The sequence below is a fragment of the Physeter macrocephalus genome, chromosome 15 (genome assembly GCF_002837175.3).
Source record: "Physeter macrocephalus isolate SW-GA chromosome 15, ASM283717v5, whole genome shotgun sequence".
Lineage (NCBI taxonomy): Eukaryota > Metazoa > Chordata > Mammalia > Artiodactyla > Physeteridae > Physeter > Physeter macrocephalus.
In genome coordinates this window covers 34,198,485-34,221,821 of record NC_041228.1, presented here as the reverse complement: position 1 = coordinate 34,221,821, position 23,337 = coordinate 34,198,485, and the positions used below count along the sequence as shown (strand labels likewise).

General features: G+C 38.4%; 1 protein-coding gene across 1 annotated transcript in view; it reads right to left on the bottom strand.

Moving 5' to 3' along the window:
• Nucleotides 1-23,337, bottom strand: part of UBR5 (ubiquitin protein ligase E3 component n-recognin 5) — a 147,688-nt gene that overhangs the window by 97,670 nt on the left and 26,681 nt on the right. Inside the window, exons 2-5 of the mRNA XM_024129916.3 lie at nt 6,118-6,162; nt 5,661-5,742; nt 5,118-5,194; nt 4,271-4,390 (exon numbers count right to left, since the gene is read on the bottom strand). Coding sequence (XP_023985684.1) covers nt 4,271-4,390; nt 5,118-5,194; nt 5,661-5,742; nt 6,118-6,162 — 324 coding nt within the window. The remainder of the gene's footprint in view (nt 1-4,270; nt 4,391-5,117; nt 5,195-5,660; nt 5,743-6,117; nt 6,163-23,337) is intronic.

The window sequence follows — 23,337 nt, the reverse complement described above, 5'->3', positions numbered from 1 at the left end:
GGGTGGTAAGGATATGGGGCAACAACAACTCTCACTCACTGCTGGTGGGAATGCAAAACGGTACAGCCACTTTAGAAAACAGTTTAGCAGTGTCTTACAAAACTAAACATATTCTTACCATATGATCCAGCAATCGTGTTCCTTGGTATTTAACCCAAAGGAGTTGAAAACTTACATCCACACAAAAACCAGGACACAGCTTTATTCATAATTGCCAAAACTTGGAAGCAACCAAGATGTCCTTCAGCAGGTGAATGTGTAAATAAACTGTGGTACATCTACACAATGAAATATTATTCAGCACTAAAAAGAAATGAGTTATCAAGCCATGAAAAGACATGGAGGAACCTTAAATGCATACTATTGTACTAAGTGAAAGAAGTCAAGCTGGAAAGGCTACGTACTGTATGAATCCAACTATATGACATTCTGGAAAAGACAAAACTAAGAAGATGGTAAAAAGATCAGTGGATTTTTAGGACAGTGAAACTACTTGATATGATACTATAATGTAAGATGCATGTCATTATAAACTTATCCAAACCCACAGAACATACAACACCTAGAGTGAACTTTAATGTAAAGTATGGACTGTGGGTGATGATGTGTCAATGTAGGTTCATCAATTGTAACAAATGGACCACTCTGGTGGGGGGGGGGTATTGATAACAAGGGAGGCTGTACATGTGTGGGGACAGGGAGCATATGTAATATCCCTGAACCACCTTCTCGTTTTTGCTGTGAACCTGAAAACTGCTCTTAAAAAATAAAGACTTTAAAAAAAAATGCATCACCTGGGTTTAATCGCGAGGAAATAATAGACAAATTCAAACATTCCACAGAATAACCAGTCAGTTTTCAAACACATCAGGGTCTAGAAAGATAAAGATTGAGAAAATGTCCCAGATTGGAGGAAACTACAGAAGCATGACAATAAATGCAACATGGGATCCTGGATTGAATCCTGGAGCAGAGAAATGGTACGCATGGGACAGGTGGTAAAATCTTTATAAACTCTGTAGATTAAGCACTGATCAGTGTTAATTTCCTGGTTTTGATAACTGGACTATGGTTATGTAAAATGTTAAGATTTGGGGAAGTTGGGTAATATTTTGCAACTTTTTAAAGTCAGATTATTTCAGAATGAAATGTTAAATTTAAAAATAAATAAAGAATACAGGATTAGGAACAAATGCCACTACATAAATGTATAAACTAAATAAGGGATCAGCAAACTTTTCCTGTAAAGAGCAGAATAGTAAATCATTTATTTATTAGGCTTTGTAGGCTAATCAGTCTTAGTCATGACAACTCATTTCTACCATCTTTTTTTTTTTTTTTTTTTTTTGTGGTATGCGGGCCTCTCCCTGTTGTGGCCTCTCCCGTTGCGGAGCACAGGCTCCGGACGCGCAAGCTCAGCGGCCATGGCTCACAGGCCCAGCTGCTCCGCGGCATGTGGGATCTTCCCGGACCGGGGCATGAACCCGCGTCCCCTGCATCGGCAGGCGGACTCTCAACCACTGCGCCACCAGGGAAGCCCTCATTTCTACCATCTTAGCACAAAAGCAACCACAGACAGTAAATAAAACATCAAGCATGGCCGTATCTCAGTAAAAATAGGAGGCGCCGGATTTAGCCTGTAGGCTATAATTTGACAACCCCTCAACTAAAAAAAGAACTAAATTTTAGTCTCTAAACAGGTAAAATTTCACATAGTATGATACATAACTTATTCTTTCTTAAATAAATATAAACAAACTTTTTGCAGATTTATCAAATAAAATGAAAATTCCATTTATTACATACTATTTTCAGAATTCTTTATCATACACTGTTGTTATGTTATGTGTGTGCATAGAACCATTAAAAGGAGATACCTAACATTTTATTAAAAACCAGAGCTATGTTTCCTATGAACAGTTCTAGCACAGAATGAGCTAAACGATGCACTCAACTAAATGACCTCCCTCTGACCTCAAATTAAATTTAGTTCGGGGGCTTCCCTGGTGGCGCAGTGGTTGAGAGTCCGCCTGCCAATGAAGGGAACACGGGTTCGTGCCCCGGTCCGGGAAGATCCCACATGCCGCGGAGCGGCTGGGCCCGCGAGCCATGGCCGCTGGGCCTGCGCGTCCGGAGCCTGTGCTCCGCAAAGGGAGAGGCCACAACAGTGAGAGGCCCGCGTAATGCAAAAAATAAATAAATAAATAAATTTAGTTCGGCATAAAAACAAAAAAGAGAAAATAAGTACCTTGGGATCTCAATTTTTAAATGTAACTTTACTTAGAAATTTAGAGTCAAAATAAAATGTTTAAAAACCATCTTCTCCTTAATTATATTTTCAAACAATTTAATTTGCTTCTAGTTATATTTCTCTGATCAGCCTTTGAACACATATGCTGACTTGACTGACTTGGCATTTATCTAACCATTAAATGAGTAATTTCAGAAAATTTGGCTATTCAAAAATCAAGGTATAAAATGAATAAAATCATCTGGCTTGGAATCTGTATATGATTCCTTTAGTTGACAGCATATCAACTTTAGATAAAATGGAAGAAGAGTTGAGTATCTAGTTTAAAAAGTAAAAATTTTACAAATAATTTTAAAAGTAAAAATAAGGTACAAGTTCCAGTTATAAAATAAATAAGTCATGGAGATATAATGTACAGCATGGTGACTAGTTAGTAACACTGTACTGCATATTTGAAAGTTGATAAGAGAGTAGATCTTAAAAGTCCTCATCACAAGAAAAAAAATTTGTAACTATATATGGTGATGGATGTTAACTAAATTTCTTGTGGGGATCATTTCATAATACATTTGACCCTTGAACAACACAGACTGAACTGTGTGGATCCACTTATATTTGAATTTTTTTCAATAAATATATTGGAAAAATTTTTGGAGCTCTGCAGTGATTTGAAAAAGCTCACAGATGAATCATGTAGCCTGCAAATATCAAAAAAAATTAAGAAAAAGTTAGGTAGGTCATGAATGCATAAAATATTTGTAGATACTAGCCTATGCTTACATAGGCATAAGGTGAGTGATATTTAATATAAAATTAATAATGTGTTAGTTTTCTTACTGTTTTACCCCTTTGCTTTCATAGAATTACATTACCATACATAATGCTTCTCTCTCTCTTAGTTGGAGAAACTGCATATCAGCCTATCATCACAGGTAAGCGTTTTTTTTAAAATGTAACAATGTTTCTAATACTGTATGATGAATATGACTGTCATACTATATGCCATAAAATTTTTATACCAATTCATTCATTAGTATATAGGTTAGGCTACTATGAGGTAATCATACTGCTGCTGCTTTGCTATTAATTCATGAATCACTATACCTGTAAATAAATACGAATTTTTCACATTATCTTTCTTTTTGATGTCTAGTGTTAGTAATACATATAACATCTAGAGTTTTGCATCATATAGGACAATACTGTCATAGGTAATGACAGACAATTCATCTTATAAACAGATGATGTAAACTTACGGTATCAATAAGTACAGTACTGTTAATATATTTTCTCTTCAGGATTTTCTTAATAACATCTTGTTTTCTCTAGCTTACTTTATTCTAAGAATACAGTACATAATACATATAACAGACAAAATATGTATTAATCACCTGTTTACATTAATGGTAAGGCTTCCAGTCAACAGGAGGCTATTAGTAGTTAAGTTTTGAGGGAGTCAAAAGTTCCAAGTGGGTGTTTGACTGTGCAGGGGGTCAGCGCCCCTAACCCCTAGATTGCTCAAGGGCCACACATATATACAAATACTGAATCATTATGTTGTACACTTGAAACTAATATAATGTTATGTGTCAAGTATACCACTATAATGTTTTTAAAGTAAAAACTTCATTAAAGGCTGTGAAGTTCAGTTACATAATCGTTTTAAGCCTCACTAAATTAATTCAGAAAGAACTACCGTATTTGGACACTAGAAAGAAAGAAAGGTTAGATTTTTTTTTACCCAAGAATTAGTCACAAATAAGACCAAAGATAGTATCACTGAACATTTTTAAATAACATAAATGCATGCAGCCATTGTACATTTTTAGAAGGACAAAAACCTAGCTTACCTGTGATGAGCGCATGCAGGTTTCTTTTATCATGGTGGCTCACCACGAGCAACAGGAGCCCTGCTCAGAGCTCAGGAGTGCCCTCACCCCATCGCCGGGTAACACTGAAACGAGCACTCACAGAGCAGTAACCCAGACCAGCGGATGCCACTTTCTGACCACAACTTACCCCAGGGTGTTGCCTGCCAGCCTGCCCAGAGTCTCGGAACCTGAGAGAAACCACGGGGAGTCGCTTGTCCTACCAGGCCTCGATGTCCTCCCTGCCCCCGAATTGCTATTCAACTTTGACCTGGGAAAAAAACAAAAGGCAGAAAATCACAGAACAGTCCCCAAATCCCTAGGAACAAGCCTGGAATTCCAGGCCTCACTACTCTGGGACTTACTGTGGTAAACTATCAGCCTAACAATTCTCTGATTACTGTTACTGAAATGGATACTTCAGATCAAAGAGCAAACCTAACAATTTCTAGCCTCATAACAATCCAGTTCCTGTTTGAAATTGTTTTCACGGTTTAACAGCAAATGAATTGTTCCGTAGAATTTAAAAGTAATCATATTTTCCTTAGAAGCAGTCAACTGAAAGTCATCATACATTATCTAGCAACCTTTTTTATATGACGTCACTTATAAAGGCCAAAATTTTAAAGACTCCGTCATTTTCAAATTGAGCTACTTGATTTGGGAATATTAAAAGGGAAAAAACATGATCCGAAAAGTCAGTTCACTCAAAGAGCAGATCTGTCTTGGGCCCTACCACATACACATCATTCCTATTTCTGTTGAGTGATCACTGACTCCTCTGCTACTTTTAATGCAAATATTTTAGCTATAAATCACTGCTCGCATAAAAATTAAAATCAAACTACAAAGTAACCATTTCACTCTATTTTAAACATCTCCTTTTCTACAATGCTTTTTTTTCCCCAATTTGAGGGTTCCCAAAATCAAAACACAGGTGTAATATAATACCTTTAAGAGCTAAATATTTATTAAATGGAAAGGACATAATGTCTTACCCATCATTATTGTCAGGTTTACCCAATTCCAATCGGTCTGGCTGTACTGAAAAACCAATCCTGCAAACTCTACCATCCTAGAAGCAAAGAAAATAGAAGAAACTTCCATAGTAAAAATGTGTATTAAAACTTGAATTTATTCAATGAACAAATTATGTACCTATCACTGTCAATTCAGAAGGCAACAAATAAGCTCCCTTCTAGAAGGCACTCACACCTGAGCTGGGGAAGTATGGTTTGTATACATTATCATAAAACCAGTAAAAATAATTTAAAATATCTCCATCTAACAGAATTCAGAGTAAGGAAATGACTAGATATCAGGAACTTCTCCATTCTCTTACTAACTAGTTTCAACCTCTAGTAAATCATTTAAGCCTTCTCTGGGTCAGAGGATTTATACAATAAGGAAATGGAACTGGGTGGTCTCTGGAAGAACTACTGCAAGAAACTGCTGTTTTCCACGGTTGAAAAGGAAGACACATGATGATGCACAGCTGTATTTTAACATCCATTTTCATTTCTCTACCGTCAACGGTTTACCTCAAGAAGAAAGGCAGCATGATTTGGGCCCACCACACACTGTTTAATGGTAGCCTGTTCCAACACATTCAAAGGGGGATGGCTGGGAAATAAAGAAAAGTATGCAAACAAAATTATTTTCCAAATGGCAAATGCATCCTAGGGTTTTTTAGAAAATCCAATTAACAAAAGAAAAAAATTGCTAGTAAAGCCTGTTTTAAAAAACTAATATTTACATATTTTAAAGCAATAATTGAAAAAAGTTATTATATCTACATAGTCATTATAGCTCTTTGGTATGGCAGAGTTTTTAAAAATCAGTATGAACACAAACTATAATTCAAATGAACACAACCCATAAAACTTTGATAGTTAGATAAAAATTTTCTTAATAGCTGCTGCCTAAATATGAGTACTTTTCCCTAATTAAAACAAAATCATTCTTTTCAGGAAATGTAAAATATCTTAAATCTCTTACCTGTTTAAATTATATTTGTTCAGTTTCTCTGAAACTTCCCGTAACCTTTAAAAACAAAACAAACATGAATAAACCACATGTACAAAGCCTTTGTAAACAAAACAGTTCTGATTTGGTGATCTCTAACAGTAGCATACAAAAATTTTACTAAGCAAGAATGTTTTTTATATTATCTTTGATTTCTGTCCCAAAAAAGATCACAAGTCAACCCTGCAGTTGCCTTCCCTTACCACCTCATTTGCAACTTCAGTCATCATCGTCTTAGTATTTTACAGATGAGGAAACTGCAGCTTCTAGAGTTTATTTAAAAAACCAGCAGTAGAACTGGTACTTGAACCAACGCCCAATGGAAAGCCAGTTTTTAAACACCATACTACATATGCCAAGAGACTCTTGAATGTACACGTACATGATGAAATGAAAATATTTGGGAAGCACATATCTATTAAGAATTTACTATAAAGAGGCAGAAACAATGCAAAACCCAAATTGATTTAAGGTGAGAATAGTCTCAAAAGTTCTTGTAGGACCTTGTGACACATAATTGTACAAATTAAAACCTTAGTGGGGCTTCCCTGGTGGCGCAGTGGTTGCGCGTCCGCCTGCCGATGCAGGGGAACCGGGTTCGCGCCCCGGTCTGGGAGGATCCCACATGCCGCGGAGCGGCTGGGCCCGTGAGCCATGGCCGCTGGGCCTGCGCGTCCGGAGCCTGTGCTCCGCAACGGGAGAGGCCATAACAGAGGGAGGCCCGCATACCACAAAAAAATAAAAAAATAAAAAAAACCTTAGTGCCCGTATCTATAAAATAGGATAACACCTCACATTTTTAAGAGTATTGAATATGCTTAGAAAAATCTCAACGCGCTAACAGAAAGATATTAACTCATGTTATGTATTACGATTTTGCTGTTTCTCTCAAAGAAAGTCTTGAATTAATATAAAATACTGTAATACTCATTTAAATTGGGCACTCTTGTCAACCTAAGGAAGCCATTTTATTTTTTTATTTTTTATTTTTTTTGTGGTACGCGGGCCTCTCACTGTTGTGGCCTCTCCCGTTGCGGAGCACAGGCTCCGGACGCGCAGGCCCAGCAGCCATGGCTCACGGGCCCAGCCGCTCCGCGGCATGTGGGATCTTCCCGGACCGGGGCACGAACCCGTGTCCCCTGCATTGGCAGGCGGATTCTCAACCACTGCGCCACCAGGGAAGCCCAGGAAGCCATTTTATAACACAAAGATGTATTCAAATGTAGAGATTTTAAGAGTTCAATTCTATTAAATTACCAAAACAAATGCCTTTGAAAACTTTTCCAGAAATTATTCTCTTAAAAATAAACTGAGCATTTTAGGAACAACAGGGAAAAAAATTAGAACAGTAAATCAACAGGAAATTCTGTAAGTTTTGCTTTCTAGAGAGTGACAAAAATATATGAAATCAAATTTCAATCATTCGTCCTAACAGATGAAAGTGGTATACATACTCAAAATTAATCATGTCTTAAAGCCAGTTTAGGATTTAAAAGCTACCACCAATCATATAACATATGGCCAAATAATCTAATTATTTTGATAAAGAGATTCTAATAGGAGCCAGTTGTCCTTCAATTTTACTTTATCCAGTAAAGTTCTAACCTCTGTTCAATGATGAGTAGTATCTTTCAAACACTAAAATATGTAAAGCAAATGTCCAACACTAAACCATATTTCTAAGCAAAAATAACTTTCAAATGATGCCATACTTAATTTGTCTACCAAGAAGTAAATACTCACTAGTGATTTTATTCTCACTCCCAAAGAATCACATCAGATCATGTGTGACTTGGCCCTCAATAAAATACATTTTCATTTTTCTAGCCTTTCATTAACAAAAACGTGTCTTCTTCAGTCCTGTAAAGTCAAGCTTTTTGACCAAATCCCAGTTTGCTCATTTATAAGGCACATATCTGTGTTTCAAGGCAAGATAAAACACCGTAAGAATAATGCACTGTGGAACTCATGAGCTCTGAGAGAAGGCTGACTAGAAAATGGGGAGAAGAAAATAGACTAGGAGGCTCCAACCTGAGAGGCTCCGTTCTGGGCAATAGCAACAGCCCTGAGAAGACCTGGGGCATAGGCAGGAATTCTCATCCTCCTCAGCCCACACTGACTATGAGTAATTTATAAAACTCTTCACCAGACTACAGACTAGAGCCAGACTGTGAGAAAAGACTAAGAAAGGTTTTATTTTCCAAAAGCCATAATAGTGACACTTTTGAAAGATAACTTGTTCACCAGCATACAACTAAACCCATTCATTTCCATTCCTTTTTTCTTAGCCCAAAACTGTCTCTAGCGTTTTCACAAAGAATACGGGGTGGGGGGGGGCAGACACAAAACTTGTCAAAGCCTTTTCAAAGCTGGACAATAACTGAGATTAAGAATTAAATGATGCTTTCATGGCTCCAAATATCATTCCAGGCAAATAATATCTATAAAACTAAAGTAAGGTTTGAGGATATCAAGAAGCTAGAAAATAACAAGTCAAGAACTCAAAAGCAAATTTCAGGTTAGGAAGGGGACAGAGGAAATGTTTACTGACATCAAATTTTCTAATATTAAAAATCATGGTGGGGGCTTCCCAGGTGGCGCAGTGGTTGCGCGTCCGCCTGCCGATGCAGGGGAACCGGGTTCGCGTCCCGGTCTGGGAGGATCCCACATGCCGCGGAGCGGCTGGGCCCGTGAGTCATGGCCGCTGGGCCTGCGCGTCCGGAGCCTGTGCTCCGCGATGGGAGAGGCCACAACAGTGAGAGGCCCACGTACCACCAAAAAAAAAAAAAAAAATCATGGTGGACTCTATCTGAAATGTATACCCATTTGTACTGGAAATAATACCCACTGGATAGCAAGAAATCTGGGGTTTACTCCCAGCTCATCTACTACCAACTGGGTTCATTTAAGCCCACTAGGTTTCCGGTCTCATCTACGTGAAGAAAGACTAATAGTCCTCTCTGGTTCTTTTCAGTCCTGAAATTGTTATGAATGTATGAAAAGCAAATATATCAATGGAAGATATTCATGTAACGTTTATACGGAAATAGCACTTACTGTCATATTCAATTTCATCTTACCCATCTGAAACTTTCATATACAAATTAATTTTACATGGACACTTAGAATATTTCCCCAAATATCAAATTTGTTTAATTTCTTAAATTCAATCCACAAAATTTACAGAAAATGTATCATTTTTCCAAATCTCAAGATAGTTATCATGACTAAATTGGCCCCATACACATTAGTTTACCTGGATCCCAGATAACAGTAACAAAGAAACCTTCAAGCAAAGGGGGAAAAAAAAAGGTACTAACTATAAAATAAGGAGTACTTTGTTCCCCTTTACATTATAGAGTCTTCAGCAGACATGTAAATCCCAGAACCGCAGGCCACTGATCATATTCATTTAAATTTACTGAGTTACTAAATGTCTCTACAAAAGTATTAGGCACTCATCTAATTTAAAGGATCTTCCTCCAAAAGCTTACAATGCTTCAAGTTATTAACTGTATTTCCTCTCTCAGCGATATTAACAAAAGTTTTCCGTTTTAAAAGTAAAATGTAAACCACCCTACAGCTCACCAAATTCCATTTCAGAATAAATCTTTACATGTGATTGTGAAGGAAAACAATTTTAAGAACACAGCATAACATTACAAAATAACCTAACTCAGCATTTAATCTCATTTCAGAGACAGGCAGGAAAGCCTTTGTGAGGTGGCTATAACACACAATGGACAGGTAAGCAAGTGAGCTTCTGACACTCCTTAGTACTCCTACACCAAAGATTTATTCTATATTCTGATTCAATAACCTATTTCATTCCTTCAAATTTATAGACATTTTACAGATTGAGAGGCTGGAATTTTTTTTGAGCACGAAGGAAAGGTAACAGCAAACTGATGTTAATAGAGAAATCAGTATAACAGTACTTGCTAGAGGGTAACGTATTTCATAGATGCCCTTGAAATTCCCTAAAATTTCAGTCTCATTTCCCCCAAACTTAACATTATAATTTCAAAGATTAGTCATCTTTTGATGACCCTCAATTGACAGTAGCACTTAACACAGGTTCTTCAGTTTTACAATTCCCTGCCCTAATCCTAAATCCCCTGCCATCTGTTCACACACACACACACCCCTAAAATGAAACCTGTTAGATTCCTAGCTAAATTTCTAAAAGTAAAAAGTTTAGGTATATCTGGATTCCTAAAAGGCTCCAATTATCCAGGACATAAAGATGCTCCTGACAGCCCACCTTCTACAAGATGATCCTTTTGCTATCCCTGGAACTGTAAGATCAGGCATACCCACCCACGTTTCACGTGTATCAGTACTCACTTTCATGGTAGAAAGTGGCATTATCTGCCCCCAGTACATTTCCTCCAGCAACATTATTATTATTCAGGCCCAGCTCAAATGCTACCTCCTCCATGTACCTTTCTGGTAGCTCTGATTTTCTTCCTATATAAATCTACAGCTTCTCTCTCACAAAGGACCTTTACTGTCTACTTGACATTCTACGGTCATTTGTGTTTCAATCTGAGCTAGCTTCAGACTTTAAGCAAAGAAGAGATAAAACTTACCAAGTATTTCCTCACTCTTCCACTTCTTTAGATAACAGTTCCAACAGTGAAAAATGTACAATAATACTTGTTACAATACATTTCAGAGGCAGAAAAGATTCCTGATCTTCAACTCAACAAAACTACTCCTTAGGTCTTCCACCTCAAACTGAAGTTTAGAACAAGCAAGAAAAGTGTGAATACAGATTTCCTTTAGGATAGTCGCCCATATAAATCTTATAAGCAGACTAGTTAACACAGCGAAAACATTTAATAACTCACCACTCACCAATAATCATATTAGCAAACTACCTTTAAAGTGACCTCACTCTACTCTCTAGATAACCATCCATGGAATAAAACTTTTACAGATTCATTTTGGAGTATAGGGCTTAATAATCCATACAAAGAAACAACAGCCAGTCAGTGAAAGGTTACCTACAACACTAAATCATAGACTCCTGCAGAAAATGTCTTAAAGATCGCCTCTTGTCATCCACCTCAGAGAAGGCAGGTATTGCCAAAATGCAAATGTACCCAGATTACCTTCTTGCAGAAGAAGAAATACTGTAGGAATATTTCTGGCATTTCTCCAAAAGCCAACTATCTAAAGTTTAAAACTTAAAACTGAAGAAGCAATCAAAGGGCACTTTTCTTTTCCCCTCTTGGAGCAAAGACTATGTTACTAGATAGATGGCAGAGAGAGGCGCCAAACCCACCTCCAACCACAGAACATCGTCTTTCCACTATATCGTCATGCACTTTCCTGAGTATAGGGAGTCCGTCCACAACACTGTTCTTTTATACAAACTACTGCACCGCACTATATATATTGCCCCCTCTGAAATCATTCCTAGCATGCCAACTATCCACATCATCATAAATTCAAACTATCACATGATGGTCCTGCCTGGCAGCGACTGTAATGTGAGAAAAGGATGTCCTTTGGGCAAAGTTGCAGAGGGCATTTTGAGATGGTCATTTACTTGTGCCAGGCACATTCCCACCCCCACCAGCAAACTGAAAACCTGGAGCTAGCTTATTCAATCCACTACAGTGGGCATCCCAACCCCAAATCCCTTTTCACACAGTCCTGGAGCAAGCCACCTAAGATATGCTCAAAGGCGAGGCCCCTGAGGGCGTCTTGGGCGTAAAAGGGAAGAACTCAACTGAGTCTCCTCTTCATGCTGCACTGTGGATTTGTTTATGTGTGGACGAGATAAAGGCTTTCAGCCCACCTACCCACTCTGTGTTGTGACTTAAAATATTAGCAGCTACCTTGACCCACGGGTCTGAGGATGGCTGGGAAGAGCCTGGAGGGATCAGGGTTGCCTTGGCCCAAACAAGAAGCACCAGCAGATTAGGGGTGATTCCCTTCATCTGTGTGATTATGAAACACTCTCATTGTAGGTCTGAAATTTAACTTCAAGACATTCAATTTTCAGATACATTTTTAAAAATCCATTTTGTACTGCTTCTATGTGAATTTAACCCTGATCATGGGTTCCCAACTTCAGGATTTCTCAGGAATCGGGGATGGGGGGAGGGTGGCTAACAAGAGAAGTAATATAGTTGTTTAGACAACACGCACAGAGAAGAAAAAAATCACTGCACCAAAACTCAACAAGTGATGGTTTCTAAAAGGTTGGTTACAATGGAGAATCTGAAACCCTATTAATGAACTCTTAATACTGTTAATACTAAAACCCACTGGTCTGTCTTGCACCCTGAATAAATTTACCCCCATGCATGATTCTCTTTAGATGTAAAATGGTACAGCAATGTAGCATAACATAGCATAAAGAATATGAAAAATTTAATCCTGCCTTCCTGATAGTATTAGTACCTATGAGGAACTAAATGTTTATCATTTCAATAGGGGAGGGGGAGGCAGCAGAGGCAAGGATCAGAAAGAACCTCTTTAAGATTTATATGCAAAAGCTATAGTCAATTACTAAAAGGGGTGAGGGGGGAGCCTTAAGGAGAAGTCACAAACTGCCACCCTACAGATGTACACATGATACTGAATCACATGGCATTTTAAATTTTTAAAAGATTGTTAAAGATTCTTGGCCAACATGTAAAACTGGAAAATTTCAGACAGATTTTCAGATTTCTAGCTTCTCTTGAAAAATGAGATCTAGCAACCAAGCTTATATTGCCTAGTGGTGACTAGAGGTGCCCTTACCTGCCCAGCACCTGTAGGCATTTGAGTTTGAGACCACTGATACAGAAGATTATTCCTCCCACCCTCTAAAAAAGGATATTTCCTTGGTGAAGAGTAATCTGTTCAGTTTTATAATGCAAATCTCAGCTTGTAAGTTGATCCCTAATATATCTTTGCTTAGACTTAAGTCTTAACCTCATTTCATTTCTTGAAATTTGATTTGACAATTTCTCACTCTTTTGCCCACCCAAGAAAAAATGGTGCCAGGTAGCAAACATCTGACTTTACTTTTAAAAGACCCCAAGTCACACAATGATGGCTTTTGTAGAGGAAAAAACCCATCTGTCAGCTTCCTGAATAACCAGTTATAGGTAGGACTTATACATACTTTGTGCTATGGAGACAACAAATCCCAGTTTATAAAATGTGTTCTTTTTACCCTAAATAAATAATGCAGGACATTCAGCTTCAAGATACACTCAAAACCAAAAAAAAAAAAAAAAAAAAAAAAAAGAAGTTTCTAAATAAATACTGTAAACTGAGAAAATGATACAAATTTTAAACGGGAAATTCTTTTAATTCTTCCTCCTAAAATGGTTTTCAGTTGAAACTGCTCAAAGATTTCTACAAAAAAAAAAAAAAAAAAAAGATTTCTATAAAACTAAGATGAGAAAATTCATGTTATAGAAACACTCTGCAACTATCATAGAAAAAAGACATTATACTTACAAATAATTTCTTCCCTTAACACAGAAAATATTCTGGTTAGAAATTCCTATAAAGTGCCATAAATAACATCTTTCATAATAAAATGAAAAAGAGACCAAAATCCCAAACTACTCTGCCATTTGAAAGATAAACACATCTCTGAGAAATTAAATGCTGAACACAAGAAAATGAGTCATTTTCCTTTAAAGCAAAACCAACTGTGTTATTTTCAGCTCCATTCAAAACAGGAAAAGGAAAATACACATGCCAAATGGACAAGAAATTCGGTAGGAAAAGATAAAAGATATGGCCTTTATACATTAATTCTTCTTGATAAGTTCCTAAGTATTTCTGTTTCGTCTAATTTCAATTGCTTAACAGTAAGACTATATATACGTACAAGACTCAAACTTGGTTAACTTGTGTGCTAACAGGGTGAGAAGACTTCCTTTAGTGCTCCTGTCCAAAAAGTGTAGCATCCAGCCAAAATTTCAAGAGAAAAGTCTTGGTTTTTCTTCACCCTTAGGCCATAGCCACATTCTGAATATCTGCAACATCATTCATTAAAATATCTGCCAAATGCAGATAATGTATTCACAAATTGTTACAAACCCAATTTTAACTCTACATACAAATCAAAGGTCTCAAGGGATAACTGACACACTTTGTAATATAAATACTACCATTTGGCAAGGTATTCAGTCCTTGAGATAGAACTCTAAACTGAAAATACCTGTGATGAAATCTTATTTTTCCATAAAACAAGACAATTAGGAGGTTAGGTTCCTAACCAAGGATCTTGATGCCATTAAATTCAGGAAAGCTTCTTTAAATGACAGATACTGGGATGGCTTCTTGTTGCCCTTTTAACATCGAAGATGAAAGGGCAGTTTTACTGCCTCTGAAATGGTCATTTTACATTCCTGAGCTGCCATTCCATCTGCCCTGGGAACGGGGGCAGCATGGTGGAGTGGGAAAAGAATGGGCTGTGGTGTCAGACTAACAAACCTGGGTTCAATTCCATCCCTTCCATTAATTGGCTCTGTAACCTTGGGCAAGCTTACTTTAACCTCCCAGAGTTTGGAGATAAAACCACTTGTCTGGTTTAAATGGAGATAAAACCACTTGTCTGGTAGGGCTGCTATAAGGATTAAAGGTAATTTTGTAATGTACCTTGGAAAGAGCCAAGCACTTAAACACTCAATAAATGGCAGCCATTAGCATTATTACTGAACTATATTTTTCATCTTTGGATAGCTTGCTCTATATATTGCTGCTTCAAATCTGCCAAGTTCTAGCTTGAACCGGCTGCCAAACTAAATAGGGCCCAATTTGAATCTGGAGATCTTGTAGGAACCCGAGGAACCAGAGAATGACAGCTAAGTCTGGGAATTCTTGGAACCAGAAATCCGTAGACGAGCTCTAACTCTGTGTATTTTGCACATGGGTTGTTATTTCACAAGAGTGAGAGATTCCTTCTTTTCTTGCCCCTACTACCTCCAATCTCATCTCCTCACTCTTCCTGGGCACTCTATACCCCAAATATCACTATACTGTCCCAAGTCCTTCACTAGATTATACTCACAAAGTACTCTTTTTTGGGGGGCGAGGGGGAGGGCACGCCTCACAGCTTGCTGGATCTTAGTTCCCCAAACAAGGGACTGAACCCAGGCCACAGCAGCAAAAGCACCGAATCCCAACCACTAGACCACCAGGGAGCTCCTTATTTTATTTTTTTTGTACACACCTATTCCTTCAGCCTAGAATAAACTATACCCCACTGCCATCTACACATCTATAGCTACTAGTCCCTGGAGGGTAGGCTGAAAGAACCTATTGGAAAAGTTAACTCACCTTTCACTCCAGGCTGAACTAGGCATTTCTCTGAGTCCCCTGGGGCATACTTCCTTTCCACAGTACTTACACTGTAACTACTTGTTTGATGAAATATTTGTCTCTTTCACGGCTTGACAAACTCTATGAAGGCAAGAACCGGGTTTTACTAATTTCTAAATCCCCAGCACCTAACAGATGATGGATGGGTGACTGAACAAATGAATGGGCATTCATGTCCCTGCTCTAAGTCCTACACTGCTTCAAAATGGTGGATTTGCAGCTTTTTTATTCTTTTCATGGTCATTCTAAAGATTTTTAGCTGTTCTGCTATGAGACCAATATTATGAGACTAGGTTTTTAAAAACACACCAAAGAATATTGTCCTACAAAATAACCACACGGAGGTTCTACCCCAAATCAAATGGTCCTACAATACTAAGAATAATTTTTTACTTTAACTTTTTTTAACTTTCTTTGAGAATCATCCCCAGAAAGTTTACCAGACAGACAAGGAAATCACTCGGTACTTTACAGCTGGGAATACTCTCCCAGTCCCTCCACTTAGAGGACAGTCTTGTAAGTGGACAGTCTTGTTCCTCCCTCCATCCCTCCCTCCTCCCCCTCCTCCGTGGCTTAATCTGGGTTGGTGTTAAGGAAATGTACTGAAGGGGCCAAAAGGAAGCTGGAAGCAAAGGGAAGAGAGAAAGCCAGCTCATCAGGAAGCAAAAATACAGATAAAAGTCTGTGTGCAACTCCCTTGTATAAGTGGCTGAAACTGACAACATGAGTCTAACTAGCTAAGCACCTTAAAAATGCAAACTAGAGAAAGTCTAATTACTGGACATCTATTGACAAGTAATGCAATAAAATATTCCAACATTTAATGCTGTGCCAAAATAGAAGAATTGGATATAAATAGCCATAATTAATTTTTTGTTTGGGGTTTCTTTTTTTTTTTTTTTCCGGTTGTTTAGCCAATCATCAGCATTGTAGCCATGAAAAGGCAAAGTTAGTGCCAACCAAGTTCTACCTAGATACCCAAAAGAACCCTGGGTTTTTTTTGAGTCTCAGCTCCACCATTAAAAAAGGAGCGTGACCTTGAATAGGTCATTTAACATCTCCTGCTCTCATGTTTCCACCTCTGCCAAAAATGGTGCTTACCATATCTGCTTCACAGAGTTGTTTTAAGAATTGGATAATATGTCACATGCAAAAGTAATGTGTACCATCTGAAATAACAGTTCTCTAAACCTGGCTAATCATCCACTGTCTAAGAATATTTTAAAAGACATATTACCAGACCCCACCCAAACCTACTAAATCAGAAATCTCCAAATACAACACTCCGTAATTTATATTCTGGCTAAATAAATTATGGCGCATTCAGAAAATGTCTCTGGAAGGAATAACATTTAGTCACCTATGTGGAAAGGAAGTAGGCAGCTAGGAAACAGAGCAGGGAGGGAAGCTTTTCACTGAGTGACAAAGTACACTTTTTGAATTTAAATCACATGTTATCAACTCAAAATTTAAAAAAAAAAATTCTAAGCAACCCAAAGTGATGCTGATGATCAGCTACGTTTGGAAATCACTACTCTAAAATACCACGAATACATGTAAGGACTGCTTAAACAGTCACAAGATTACTAATCCATTTAGGGAGATATTAATAACCCTACTATTTCAAGTTTTGGAAATGTTGCTTAGGATAGCCCCCTCTTAGAAATTCACAATCCACATACCTCTATTAGATTCTGATAAGTCCTAAAATAAAGAAACATGTTTACGCTTAATCCTGTGTTTTTCAAACTGAAGTGAACACTGTTTGGGAAACCCTAAACATGGAACACAAACAGGCCATTCTTTCTAGTAAGGTCTTGGGGAACCAGAGGACATTGATCTGAAATCTAAGCTCCCAGTAGTAGCCCCAAACCATGGAAGGGGCCTAGCACAGAGAAGGCCTCTCCCTCCAAAAGGTAGAGCTCAGTAGTGACAAACTACCTTTCCTCTCTTTTTTCTTTATCTAAACAAAACTGATTTCCCTATTTTCTTACTGGGATTAAAAAGATAAACAGCATAAACAAACAATCTTACTCTGCCTAAAATTATATTGTTAACATATATCTATAGCAGACAATTTTTTTTTTTTTTTTTTTTTTTTGCAGTATGCGGGCCTCTCACTGTTGTGGCCTCTCCCGTTGTGGAGCACAGGCTCCAGACGCACAGGATCAGCGGCCATGGCTCACGGGCCTAGCTGCTCCGCGGCATGTGGGATCTTCCTGGACCAGGGCACGAACCCGTGTCCCCTGCATCGGCAGGCGGACTCTCAACCACTGCACCACCAAGGAAGCCCCTAGCAGACAATTTTTTTAATCCAAGTAACATGGCAACAGCATATTTATTCCTTTAAGTAGAAAAATTAAAGATCTTTAACTATGATTCAAAATCATCTACTTTTAGGAGACAGCAATAGATTTCAATATTTCCCTTCTACAGTATAAGCAGACCTTCCTGGGCATCTTTATTCCCACAAAGCCAGACTAACCAAATGGGCTTTACAATCAAATTGTCCAACAACCTTGCTTATTACTTGGAGCATGATCATCAGTGCACCCAGATGGGGTCTGAAAGCTGTATCAAATAAATGGCTTCTTTGAAATCTGCACCTACTGGGGTTCTTAACACTGGGTCTCTAATTCAGAGATCCAAATCGAAGTCCAAAAAAAGGTCAAACCTACAAACCACCACAGTCAAATTTAAGGGCTTACCAGATCCCTTTTGTTGTTACCACTATGGCACACAAAAAAACACAAATGTCTCCCCTCTGGCAACACAGTAACCATAGCAAACAGTTGGCTTCCCCCACCACCAATAAATGGGATCCACCAGTAAATGTTTCCAATTCTTCACCTTACAGTAAGTACTCAACCCAATAGAAGTAGATTCAACAGGCAGTCTCTGATTTACAGATTGACATTACTGATAAAGAGGGCTCTCATCCCATCTCAATCCCCACTCTGTATCGGCCAACCACTTAAACAAAAAACAAACACACACACACACAAAACATGGTGTTTTTAGACAGCGTGTGGATAATGATGTTAGAGAGCTAAGCCTGGGAATGAATATAAAGAACATTAGCCCATGTATCTGCCAATCCTTAATTATCCCCCAGGCTGCTGGTATTTTCCCCTGGTTTGGGGTTGTTTTGGGGGGGTTTTAACCTGAAAATCACTTCCTAGTCATAGATACAATATTCTCAATATTTCAGCATCAGGCACTAACAACTTTATTGGTTTACTCCTCTCTTCATAACTAACTTCAACCTCCTGAAAAAGGAAGATGGTGGAGCAGCACTCCTGTAATCACCGCCATCTCAGATTGTCCTAGCAAACATTAGGTCAGAACAGCAATGCTTGCAAAACCCAGCCACCATCATCATAGCTACAACATAGCTATGTACAGTGTAGCTCTCCTGGTTCCCTCAAAAAAAAAAAATTGGCATCTGTAGTGTTTACAGAGCAAAACAGTTAACAAACCTAACAAAATGGAACCAGCCTACAATGAAATTACTATCAATAAATATTACCAATTCACAGTAGGACTCTAAAGTTGCTTTTTCCCAGACTAAATTCTCTATACCTCCTTTCTTCTCTTAGCACTGAGCACTCCATCAAGTTCAACGTGGGTAATTAGTGAAAAGGTCTTCCATAGTTTGGGTGGGACTGTTCCCTCCACTTTCCTTTCCATCTAAAGCTGAAAAAAGTAAAGTGAGTAAAACTAAAACAAACAGAAGGAACAAGATGTACTGATATAAGATATGTATCAGGGCTTCCCTGGTGGCGCAGTGGCTGAGAATCCGCCTGCCGATGCAGGGGACACGGGTTCGTGCCCCGATCCGGGAAGATCCCACAGGCCGCGGAGCGGCTGGGCCTGTGAGCCACAGCCGTTGGGCCTGCGCGTCCGGAGCCTGTGCTCCGCAATGGGAGAGGCCACGACAGTGAGAGGCCCGTGTACCGCCAAAAAAAAAAAAAAAAAAAAAAAAAAGATATGTATCAATTAACAAATATTGACTAAGTATTACATGCAGGTATGAAAATCAGTGGGATGGCAGGATGGAAGAATGGCTGGAGTAGAGTTGGTATACTGTGCTCACTCTGGAAAACCTCTTCCACTCTATATATACAGCCATGAAAGACAACCGTAAAAGAGAAAACCAAAAGACAAAGCTGAGATCAAATAAAAGATAAACATCTCCACAGAAGGGAAATGATGTTCAAAGTGCTCCCTAGTGGAAGACTGGGTTCATCCCGTAAGTTCGAGTTAGGCCATGGTTTTGTTAGAACACTGTGGCTGAAAAGCTTAATAGTAACCACTAAAAGAATAGAAATACAATCTATGGCTTCCAATCAAAAGAGGAGGAAAAAAGGAAGGAAATGCAGAAAACTAGGAATCTTAACAGAAGGAAAAAAAAGCAGCAAAATAAAAGATTCAGAAAATATGAAATTCAGACAGTAGAAACCTACTTATTCAAATGGTTCACTGCACATATTAAAAGTCAAATATTAACAGAGTGAAGGAAAAGGAAGTATTAAATAGGGATAAGAGAGACACCACATAACATTAAAAGGAATAATCCACCAAGAACATTTAACATGCAAGAATTTGAATGTTCCTAATACCATAACCTCAAAAATATATCTAGTAAAAACTGACCCTTTGAGAAAATGTCAACTCCAATGAGAAATCTAATACACTTCTATCAGAAACTGATAGTTCAAGCAGACAAAATATCAGTAAAGATAGAAACTTTGAAAAGGAATTATTAACAAGCTTAGTCTAACAAATAAATATATAGAAACCTGTCCCCCAACTGGGGTGTCACAGGTTTTAAGGCATAAAGCACATTCTGACTCCTAGACTTAACAGATAAATAAAATTTCCTTCAAATTATAAGAATAAACATAAGGTTGCCAACTTTTCATCTTGCCAAGATTTAGAAAAAGCAACAAACTAGAACTACCAATATTTCATTAAAAGATAAATTTTAAATTTATAAAGTAGAAAAGACAAATCTAAATAAAAAAATTTTCTCCCTAACCCATGGACTGTGAAAACTTTCTTAGAAACTGGCACCAACACAGTACTTAGTTTGATATTTCTTAACTTTTATTTGATCTCAGAAAAACAATCATAGAGTTTTTTCATTTAATATCAAGTCCTTGATATAATAGTCTCTTTGTTTTCCATGAGGAAACAAAAGACTACAAGAGGTTGATTTACCTGTAATTACTCAATTAAGAGGTGACAGAGAGAGAGGGGGAGACAAAACCTCTCCAAGCCTCTATTCTTATCAGCATATCACACTTGCCATGGGTCCAATTCAATCAACAAATACTTCCTGAATGCTCAGAGTTAAGTATTACGGGAAATAAGCTGCACTATAAAATACACTGGGGAGGGAGGAGAGATGAACGGTGGCACCACCTGAGGGGGTTTCCTACATGCTTGGGAATGCTGCCCCTATTCATGAGCCACAGCTACAGAAAACTGTGCCATCTACCCCTTAGAAAGCCTGAGGAAGAAAGAAAAGCTGATACAATGCACACATCTCAAGTAGTGTACAATCTACTTGTAAAAACAAAGGATATACACAGGAAAACAAATAAAAAATAAAACACTAAGCTAGCTGCCAAGATGAGTGCTAAAACCAAAAATTACTAAGAGAAAGCAGAATTCATTTTGGGTTGGAAGAGTCAGTGAGGGCCAGGGCTTCAGGGGAGTCAGGATTTTGAAATGGGCCTTGAAGGGTGTTGAGACTCATCATCTCAAAAAGGTGGCATCACCTCGGTGAAAACATTTATAAATATTTATCTAGTAAACAAAAAAAATGGCTCTTACACAACTAAAACAGCTAAAGTTCTCCAGAACACCTCGAGAAGCCAAGAAGATTCTAAGATTTTAAATTATTTTTCTTACATATCATCTACACAGTCGATAGTGCTAAAGCAGTCTGCTAGTCAAAATACAACTGCAAAAATAAACTATATACCGCCTTCCTGTGATCAACTATATTCAATATCCTGTAATAAACCATAATGGAAAAGAATCTGAAAAAGAACATAACGTATATAACTGAATCACTTTGCTGTACACCAAAAACTAATACAACATTCTAAATCATACTTCAGTAAAAAATTAAATTAAGTTAAATTAAATTTTAAAAATAAAAAAAGAGAAGAGACAGGACAAGAGAATACAACAGCAAGGCTGTCATCTACAAGCCAAGAAGCAGGCTTTCACCAGAAACCGACCATTATGGCACCCTGATCTCAGACTTCCAGACTCCAGAATTGTGAAAAATAAATGTAACAGTTTATGGTATTTTGTTACAGCAACCCAAGCAGACTAAAGACAACAGGTATGGAGAACCAGTGTATCCAGAATAAACAGAAATAATTTTCTTGTGTAGGACTTCTAGTTAAACATGAGTTATCTCCCTCACCCCCTACAACCCCCCTAAAACGACAAGTGAATTTTCAAGTTACAAGGACAAAGAGAAAGAGAGAAGGCTAGAGCACTCAAGCAAGAGATGCCAACAAAATTTCTGGAAGCTGGAAAGCATACAGAGCAAGTGGCAAATGACTTAGCAGACAAGAGAAAATTGAAACCTAAAGTCTACAGGGCAGGCAAAGAGGAACAGACCAACTCTTAGAAACTAGAGGCACCAGATACCTGTGAAGCCTGGGGGTGACCCCAAACAGGAAGTTTGCATAAGGAACAGTTAAGATCCCCACCCTATAGGCCTGAGGCTGCCCCTCCCAGACCCTGACTGAACTGTCCCTTACTTACAGAAATTCAACCAGAATAACAGCCTGGGGACACCTGGCCAGGTAGGTACAGTGACACTGGAAGCCATGAAAGCTGTTTGCGGAAATGAGTCCACCAGCTCCCATCCCAGAATGCTTGCAGCCACACTCTTAACTTCCAGGATTCCTTTCCTGAGAAACTGGCCCAACGGGAGAGAAAAAATCTTTGGCATAATATAAAACAAAAAGTCAAAGCGATAGACAATAAAGGGAGGAAAGACAAGTAAATCAGAGTGGCAACGGAGGTGTCAAAACATCCAACCACTAGGAGTTCCCAAAAAAAAGAAAAATGAGAAAATGGATGAGAGAAAAATGTGTAACAAAATTTCCTGGAATGATAGGAGCTTCCAGAATAAAGGCACCTACCAAGTGTTTGGGGCCCAAAATACAATGAATGAGAAAAGGACCTACTACATAAAGGCACATCAACATGAAATTTCTCAGCACCATGGACTGAGGAAAGACTCTCAAAGTGCTTTTTCATTGGAGGGGGGTGGAGGGGAGGCGGAGGGGGAAAGGTAGGTCAAGTTAAAAGGATCAGGAGTCAAAATGGCACTGAACTCCTTAAAAGAAATACTGGAAGAGGGAAACAGCCGTTGGATTTGTGGCGCCCGCTCAGATGTCTGAGGAGAAAAAGAATGAAGACAATGGGACAAGCACTTCACTAAGTAACGGAGTTTTGGTATGGTACTGGAAAATGAAGTCAGCTGCCAACACCTGCAAATGAGTAGGGAAAAGTGGTGGCTTGGCAAATGGCAGCAAAGAGTGAGCCCACGCCACAGGCTTCCTTTTTAGCCAGGCGTCAGGGCTGTGTCTCTGAGGTGGGAGAACCAACTTCAGGACACTGGTCCACAAGAGACCTCCCAGCTCCACGTAATATCAAACAGCGAAAATCTCCCAAAGATCTCCATCTAAACACCAAGACCCAGCTTCACTCAAAGACCAGCAAGCTACAGTGCTGGACACCCTATGCCCAACAACTAGCAAGACAGGAACACAGCCCCATCCATTAGCAGAGAGGCTGCCTAAAATCATAATAAGG